The sequence below is a fragment of the Macrosteles quadrilineatus genome, unplaced genomic scaffold (assembly GCF_028750875.1).
Source record: "Macrosteles quadrilineatus isolate MER2022 unplaced genomic scaffold, UCM_ALF_1.0 Scaffold_33__1_contigs__length_1397503, whole genome shotgun sequence".
NCBI lineage: Eukaryota > Metazoa > Arthropoda > Insecta > Hemiptera > Cicadellidae > Macrosteles > Macrosteles quadrilineatus.
Window position 1 is genome coordinate 614815 of NW_026542626.1, and position 9407 is coordinate 624221.

The 9407-nt window shown below is 37.3% G+C and overlaps 1 protein-coding gene across 1 annotated transcript; it reads left to right on the plus strand.

Moving 5' to 3' along the window:
* The first annotated feature begins 1312 nt into the window (after positions 1-1312).
* On the plus strand, positions 1313-6488 carry LOC129005792 (uncharacterized). Its single transcript, XM_054434800.1, has 3 exons — positions 1313-1444; positions 2753-4684; positions 6417-6488. The coding sequence occupies exons 1-3, from the start codon at positions 1313-1315 to the stop codon at positions 6486-6488; spliced, it is 2136 nt and encodes a 711-aa protein (XP_054290775.1).
* The last annotated feature ends 2919 nt before the right edge of the window (positions 6489-9407 follow it).

Sequence of the window (9407 nt, forward strand, 5' to 3'; positions counted from 1 at the left end):
GTCAAAATGAATGCCGATGCTTTATGGAAAATCTGTGGTACGTCCATACCTTTAGTTTAAGGCCAAAATAATGAAAATCGGTTGGGTAAAAGAGCTAACCCGACTCGGAAAAGAAAAACTAATAATTGTTATAGATGGCAATAATTGGTTTACCAGTATGCATAATATAATTATCTAATGTTATGTGCTTAATCTGTACCATTAATATTAGTGAGTAAAGTTGTGTATGGATTTCATAACCATTATTTTACTAGAGACCGTTGTATTTAACCACAACGGGCACTGTTGCTAGTATTCTAATGTTCGTCTAAAAACCATATGCTAACACTAACAGTTAAGTGGGGTTTCAATACAACGAAACCACGTGTTTTAATAGTGACGTCATTTGTTTATGTTTATGATCCACACCATTATTGTTTTAATGTACGTGTGAAAACCATATGTTAACAATAATTAAGTTGGGTTTCAATTGAACAAAAAACGTGTTTTAATGTAAACAAAGTTGTCTTGTTTACAAATGATAGTTTCACTTAAATATTAGTGTTTTAGTTTATATTGTGTTCTATTGAATTTGTAGATTGTGGAAGTTTATCAGGATGAAGGGTGATGAGGATTGTTCAGAATTATGTGAAAGTGTTATATTCCCATAATATGTTGCATGCAGAACTACCACATAAGATTTGTTTTTGATATGAGAAACAGTGAGTGTTCTTGTTCTTTTTTTAATTAAAACGTTAATGTGACCTTAGAACAATAAAAATCATTTTACTTAGGTACCTACTTATTCTATATTGAAAAATAAACTTTAAAAATATTTTGCAAATAACTCATAAGGTTGTCGCAGAAGGAAATGCTAGGATTTCACGTTCTGCTTAATTTACTTAATGTAGGCCTATGCCTCTTCATAGAACCGCAGTATAGTTTACGACAGAGCGTTTTTAGTTTCTGCTTGTCGTGTTTGGAATCACCTCTGGCCAGTGTTGCATACGTAGATTTCTTTGGACAATATCGGGTTAGTTTATATAACGTACTTGAAATGCCGCGATTTTCAAAAGGTTCAAACTTGTCAATATCAACACGGACGACTAGGCAGCACAACAGTGGTAGCCATCAGACTGCTTCATCTTCTTATCTCACCGCCAGGAACATTAATAGAAATTTGGTATTAGCAAACAAATTTGATCATTCCATTCAGTCTCTGGATTATGTAACCTGCACAAATTGTAAAGCAAAAACGTTGCAAGAATTTAAAGAAGACTTTATGTGTGCAATTTGCAGAAGAAACCCAAATGTTCTTACAGATCTTAACAACATGGATCCAGGAGATGTGCCACCCCAGCTACAAGACTTAACTCCAGCAGAGCAAATGCTCATTGCCAAAGTTCAGCCAGTTATTCGGCTGTATCAGTATCGTTCTTGTGGACAGATATTTTATAACGGCCATGTAATAAATATTGCACAAGATTTGTCTGAAATAACACACTTTCTACCCCGAGCACCAAATACTCTGAACGTTGTTATTGTTCGAAGACCAACATCACAAGGATTTTTGGAATTCAGAGTCCGCAGACAAAAAATACTTGATGCTTTGATATTTTTGAAACACAGTAACGACTTTTACAGTGACATAAATATCGATATGGACACATTAAATGATTTACCAATAGATGGCACTATTGAGGAACAAGTTCCAACGATAGAAATCGACAGTGAATTAAATGATTCATTAGACGACGGTTTGGTAACTGAATCGGCTGTAAGCAGTACAGCTTTACAAAATCAAAAAGAATCAATAAAACGAGTTTTGGAATGGCCACCTGGACATCCCAATCCAATAGACGAGTTTCGTACTCCTGGATATATCGTCATGGCTTTTCCTCATCTATTTCCACGTGGGAAAGCATATTTTAATGATCATACAAGACAAGTAAAACTGACTTTCAAACAGTGGTGCAATTATTTGATGCACTTCAGGGACTCCCGTTTTGCAACTGACAAAAGATTCCGATATTTCTGTCTAAACACAATTCAAAGACACGAGGCACTCAATGTCGGAGCGATTATGGCAAAGAAATCAGATCTCAAGGAGATGACAATAGATCAACTTCGTATTGAATTCGAAAGAAATCCGAGCATTTTAAATAAGCTGTTATCATATGGTGCCCATATCCGAGGAACAAACGCATATTGGTTTAAACGCCGGAATGAGCTTCAATCTATGTGTGAAAGTCTTGGTGCACCCACCCTATTTCTAACATTAAGTTCTGCTGATCTATGGTGGCCATGCTTGCAAAAGTACTTCAAGATTCCTCAAGAAATCACAAGTAATGAAAGCCAAATGTCTAGATTCATGCAAAAATCTTTAAATGACAATCCACTAATTGCGGACGAGTATTTCGAGGCGCGAGTGCAAATACTCATGGAAATTTTAAATATAAAATTCAAAGTGAAAGATTTTTGGTATCGAACTGAGTATCAACATCGTGGTAGTCCACATGTACATAGCTTGATTTGGATTGAGAACGCTCCCGATATACGTCTGTTTGATCAAGCAACTATGAATGAGATGTCATCATACAAACAATTCTACGATGAACTTGTATCTGCGGTCAATCCTAATCAAAATGAACCTCCTGCTGTAATCCATCCTTCGAGATTATATGGTTCAACAATTGAGTTTTGTGACGTGGAGAAAAAGGCACAATTATTAAATCGTGTTCAACGTCACACACAGCATTCTATTTATTGTCAGAAAAAGAATGGTGGTGGCTTTACCTGTCGATTTGGTTACCCAAAAAGTATAGAAGAAGAGTCTCATCTTGAGAAAAACGAGAATGGTGATTGGGTGTACACTCCAAAGAGAAATGACGAATTAATTAATGATTACAATCCATTTGTGGCACATGTCTGGCGCGCCAATACTGACTGTAAGGTGGTTACTTCACTTCAGATGGTAGTCAACTACTTGGCTAAATACGCTTCCAAAAGTGAGCCGACTTCCCAATCTTTCCGTGATATTTTCTCTGAATTATTGCAGACATCTGAGCCTACAAACTACGCGACCACTGCTCTTCAACGTACATTAATGAAATTAATTGGCCAAAGAGATATATCTGCTTGTGAGGTTATGCGATTGTTGACAGGAAAAGCATTGTATCATTCTTCACGCCAGTTCATCACATTGTACATATCAAAAGAAGAATTTGTAGTCCTGAATGAAAGTGGTGATCACGGATCGTCAACTTTTTCAAAATATCAGAATCGACCTCGTCTTGCTGAAAATATGACACTATATCAGTTCACTAGCTCATGTAACACGAATAGTAGAGTGGAAAGACTAACTTACTACCGACAGCCACGCATTGTTCAAGTCCTACCCAAAGTCACGCTTGGAATTTCTGAAGAACATGATGAACTGTACTATATGCAAAAAGTGCTAGTTGTGTCTGCGTTCAGAGAAATTATCGAAGCAAAAACTCACAGTACTTGGAAAGAAACGTATGAACATCTGGATGTAGAATTGTGGGATTTCGATGGTGTTGCTGATGACGATGATGAAGTCGAGGTGGTTAATCCAGAAATTGATCGAATTCCTTGGATGGAAGCAGCTGCAGTTCCTCATAATGTGGTAGCCGAACACGTCCATCCAGGTGAAAGAGAAGTTGATCGGGACTATGATTGGTTTGAGCGTATTTCTGCATATGACAATATACATGACAATTTAAATTTTGTTAAACATGTAAGTAAAGCTACTCAGCTAGGAAGAGTACGGGCTAATAGTTCTGAAGTTTTGTTGAATCAAGAACAACAACAAATAATTGATCAATTGAAACAGCAACTGAATGGCCAAACAAATATAAAAAGAAGCTTGATTATAGGACCCGCTGGTGTTGGGAAGTCTGTAGTTATAAATGAGATTATCAAAACAACGGAATCGACCTATGGTGACGGTAGTGTTGTCATATTAGCACCAACTGGTTGTGCTGCTTCAAATGTTAATGGCCAAACAATTCACTCAGCACTACGACTAAATATACGAAATTTTAATGAGCTACAGGGTGAAAATGAACGAAATCTTCAAATTTTGTTCGAAAACGTCCGTGTCGTAGTTTGCGATGAAATATCTATGTGTGGGCAGAAATTACTAGCAATGATCGACAAACGCTTACGTCAAGCCAAACCTGAAGACCAAGATGAAGTGTTTGGTGGTCTTATTGTGTATCTATGTGGTGATATGGCACAGTTACTACCGGTGCAAGATCGAGCTTTATTCATGCCAGCTGATCTTTCAAACCAGTGGTATACACATGGACGTTTTGTATACGAGCACATCCAAAAAGTTTTTCAACTAAAAACTATCATGCGTCAAGCTGGTGAAGAACAAAGTCATTTTCGTGCTGCTCTTAATAACATTGCTCGTGGAACAATAACAGAGGAAGATTACAAGTTCTTTTCTTCAAGATTCATATCGAAAAACACCGAAAAGATCGCCGACTTTTGCAACGCTGTTCGTATCATGGCAAGAAAAGAAGACGTGGCTACTTACAACCTTAAGGAGTTGGCTAAGCTACATAGTCCTGTGGCATTCATTCGTGCCATAAACAAACCTTTAATAGCCGCAACAGCGAGTTCCGATGAATGTCAAGCTCTTGAAAACACCCTCAGATTAGCCAAAGGTTGTAAAGTAATGTTACGTCACAACTTATGGACTGATGCAGGCTTAGTAAATGGTGCTGTTGGCACTGTTCAAGATATTGTATACGAACGCGAAGATGGCCTATCACATTTGGAAATGCAGCCTTTATGTGTATTAGTTGAGTTTAGTAACTATAGAGGACCCACATTATATAATAATGTGGTACCGATTGTCCCTGTTGTAACCAAGTTTGTAAAACGAGGCATAAAATGTACCCGAAAACAATTTCCTTTGACACTTGCCTATTCTCTCACAATCCACAAATCTCAAGGCATGACCCTGGACCAAGCAGTTATTGATATTGGGCCAAGGGAATTTAGTGCCGGGTTAACATACGTTGCAGTGAGCCGCGTCCGAACGATTGATGGGCTGCTTTTCGACCCAGGATTTACCAAAGAACGGCTTATGAGCATTAACAAAAGCTCGGTCTGGATAAAGAAACAAGTCGAAGATCAACGTTTAGAATCACTTTTATAACAAATTTTTAGTATTGCTGTATTTTGAAATGTTCACTTCACAATGTTTCACAATTAGTGTGTGAAATTAGCTTTCCAATCAATCAAATCCATATTATATTTAATCCATGTTCAATTGTTTCACAAAATATATTCATCTATTTGGCTGGTTATTGTTGTTTTTTTCTGAAGGTTTTAAAAGAATGCTGTTTATTTTGTGTTTTCATTGATACTTATCATCACATTAAGTTAAACTGTTATGTAGTTATCAGTTAGCAAAATGGTAGAAGCCAAAACGTTTTGGGTTAAATTCTGTTATCACTAGCTAGCTGGAACTGTACTACCCTGTTTGAGAAAAAGTAAATATCCCAGAGGTTTTACTAAGATCTATTTTTTAAACTATTTTAATCACTCTAAAATGTATCTCTACAACAATTGTTCTTTAATTGAAATTGTTGGTAAAAAAAAATAATGTTGAAGCCTAAAATAATGGAGAGGGACTTTGGCAATATGCACTGATGACTCCGCTCAATTTTGTGGAAGCGTCTGCGAACGCCACCTAGTTTACTTAAGCTTAGGTATCTAACCGGACTGCCCAGTTAGATGACCAGGTAAGTTAGAGTTAGTCGAGTGTGACAGTATATGGCGCACCGCTAACCCGGAGTAAAGTAAGTGCAAGGGAAACGTGTGCAATAGTTATATATTGCATCGTACGTTTAGGAAGCGGGTGCAATAGTTATATATTGCACCGCTTGGGGTTAGAATAGGCGTTAGGTATTTCGGCCCACGTTTATTTTACCCAACGTCGACTTTTGGCCATCGAGGCACTAACTTGAGCGAACGCTAGGGAAACGCATGCAATAGCTATATATTGCACCGTACGTTTAGGAAGCGGGTGCAATAGTTACATATTGCACCGCTCGGGGTTAGAATAGGCGTTAGGTATTTCGGCCCGCGTTTATTTTACCCAACGTCGACTTTCGGCCATCGTGATTAACCAAATTTATTTCCGATCGATTACTAGGTCTGTGATAGCTGTGATGAAAAGAAGAGTACTGGAGTAAGCTTTTGCTTGACTAATACTCATTTCTGAGCTTAGATTTTGTATTTACGTTAAATCGAACCTTGGACGAAATTACCCACGCTTCGACTGTTTTATCCGGCAAACTTGATTTGTGAGGTACGTTTATCGACACCCCGGTAATTTTAACCTCACAGTAGTCCTCGCCAACCACACATTCATCTGGCTTCAATCCATACTGCAGGTCGCATGGCAGACAGAGCTCTCGGCCAAAAACTACGTTGGCTGCCGTTTGGCCGATGGTATCGTTGACTGAACTCCTATAAGCGAGTAGAAAAAGGTGCAGGTATTGGTCCCAGTCCCGCTGATGTTACGATTTGTACGGCTCTCTCAGCCATACCGTTTTACTTAGGGTATGCAGGACTGCTATATGTACAATCAATGTCCCACTCTTTACAAAACTGAATGAATTCAAAATAATTAAATGGCACGTTATCACTAGGTACAGATTTGTTTTGGGACTCCATGTTCTAAAAAAATTGACTTAACTTCAATATTACTTCACTAGCATGCTTATTTCTCAGTGATTTGAGCTTTACCATTTGGAATACCAGGTAATCAATAAGAACTGTGTAAGGTTTACCCTTAAATTTTAAACAAATCACTAGTCTGGGTCATTAAAAACATAAGTTTCATACCACTGGTTGAGTTTTTGGCTTATTAATTAAGTCTATGAACAAAAAGTTACTGTTTTCATTAGGTCTTTCAATACTTTGACAACTGTCACTATCAGAACCCACATTAGGCCTACTTTCAGTTTTAATAGGACCTAGAGATGCTATATTCTTAGGAATTTAGGGGTTGGTTAGTTTTTGACATACAGCCTTTAGCAAAATGGGTTTCTTTGTTAAATATATTACATCTTCTACCGGTACCATATGCTGGACAGTTTCTTTTATCGTGCATCTTACCACTTTTTTACAAGAGTAGACATCCGTTTTACAATCGTTATTAAAGGAAGGCTTAAGCATATTAGTATCAGTATCTTTATGTCTAAAGGTAGCTCCCTCTGATGACTTATGGTTAAAAGAACTACTAGTCTTAGGCCTACTTGAATTCATCCGGTTGTGTTGTGCCGTATATCCAGGACGAGTGCTTACTTTGTTGACGCCAGGGTGTTGTCCTAGGAGCTCCTTGGCCTGTTCTCGTCCCATCTCCGTTGCTCGGCAAAGCTTGACGATCTTATCTAGGCTTAGGTCGACTACCCTAAGCATCCGTTCTTGAAGAGATTTATCTTCTATTCCCAGTATTATTCGGTCTCCACACTCTTCCAATTGAATGTTATCCCGCAGTGCCATGTTGTATAGCCACTTAGGTATTGAAATAACTCACGGTCTTTATAACTTAAACTTGATTTATTATGACAAAGTTATGGAACAAAACACGGTCCACAGTCATAGTTTTACAGCTAGGCTACTATGAGTCATAGTAGCCTAGTTGTAAAACATCAAAACCATTACGCCTCCTCTTGTAGAGGTAGCTCAAGCATATTGATTTATTAAGAAATAATTAGAAAGGTTAAAACGATCTATCTCGACTGTACCAATATTATGCTCGAAAAGAATTACTACATCAGGTTTAATTTCCGACAAAATTATTTCCAATGGTTCAATACGTGACTGTAAATCTTGCATGTTTTTATGAAAAATTTTTAATTCTTAGTTTTATTTATTTTGGTATCAGCTAAAGAAATTGATTGGCTTTAAGAACGGTGTTTAGATTGGTTTTTTTCTATTCTGATATTTCTAGGCACATTGAAGTACCCCAGCTGAAAAAGTACTATTGTTATTTTCCGCCCTAAAACTTTCACAATCAATATATTGCCCATAATTTTCACCATCACTAGCACTGTAGGACAAAGATGTCCATAAAGTTGAAGGGCTGCTTGTGTCTGGGTTGTGGGCAGTGACAGGTTGATACTCTTCAAGTAGTGGCGTTCCCGATCGTGGAGTGGAGGTGATTTTAACTGTTTCACTACCTGAGTTCTTTACACTGTAATCTTTGATCAATGTTTCAGTTTCAACTGAAATGTACCATGCGAAAGTCCCCGTCTCAACTCTCTTTGTGATCTTTGGTTGTCTTCATGATTGTCTTAGATTGCCAATCTTTAAAACATTTTGAATCTAACCAGCCGTTTTTTGACCAGTTGTAGCGAACGCCATCAGGACAGTTTTCAGTCCAAGTTGACCATATATTGTCGGCCTTGTATACAACATAGGGTGGCATAATATCCCCACCAGCACTTCCACAAAACATTCGAGAAGTTGAGGCCTTGCTAGAGTCAGTGATGAACAAGCAGTCGACGCGAGCAGACGTACTTCACGCTCGTTGCTTATACAAACAAACTTTGAGTGAATACGGTTTAAAGGCCATGTATGTGCCAAAGTGTTATTTTCGTTTGTATATTTACTCTGGATTATAATTACTTTTTTTCTGCAAATATTGGTGTACACATGTTGTGCAATATCTATGTGGGATACCCATGGTGGAAGGAAAAACATAGGTGTGCTATATTCCCGTCATATTCTGACGTCACTCGGATTGCAAACCATTGATCACCTCTGACTGTAACTGTCATTTTAGTATGTGTTTGTTTTGATTTGATTGTAATTGTTTTTGTAATGTTTTCAAAATAGTGGAATGGCGTTTTGTGCCGTTGCTGGTTGTACAAATTATTATCGCAAAACTAAAGACTCCCAAATAAAATATTATATATTTCCAGAAAATGATTATCTAAAACGACAGTGGCTACGATCGTGTGGTCGGTTGACATTAATGTGAAAAACGCACGGGTCAGTTTGGAACATTTTACTGAGGACAATTTCGTGTAACACCTTTAAAATTCGTAGCAGCGTTTTGAGAAATCGGATAACAACTTAAAATGTAATGATTGACAAACCCTTTTCTAAGACTGAACTTAAAAACGTTAAAATTTTATTTTAATGTATAAGTGACTGATAAAAGTATCGAATACATTATATTGAGGTTATAAAAGTGAACAACATCATTAAAATTCAGATAGTTCATTGAGTTTATTTTAGTTGTTAAAGGTTTAATTAAAAATTAGGGTTTTTATTGTTATAATGAACGAGGATACAATACATAAGACAGAATACCCTGAGTCATGGAATAAAAAACTCAAACAAGACATTGGAACTGTACAGTGTGTGATAGT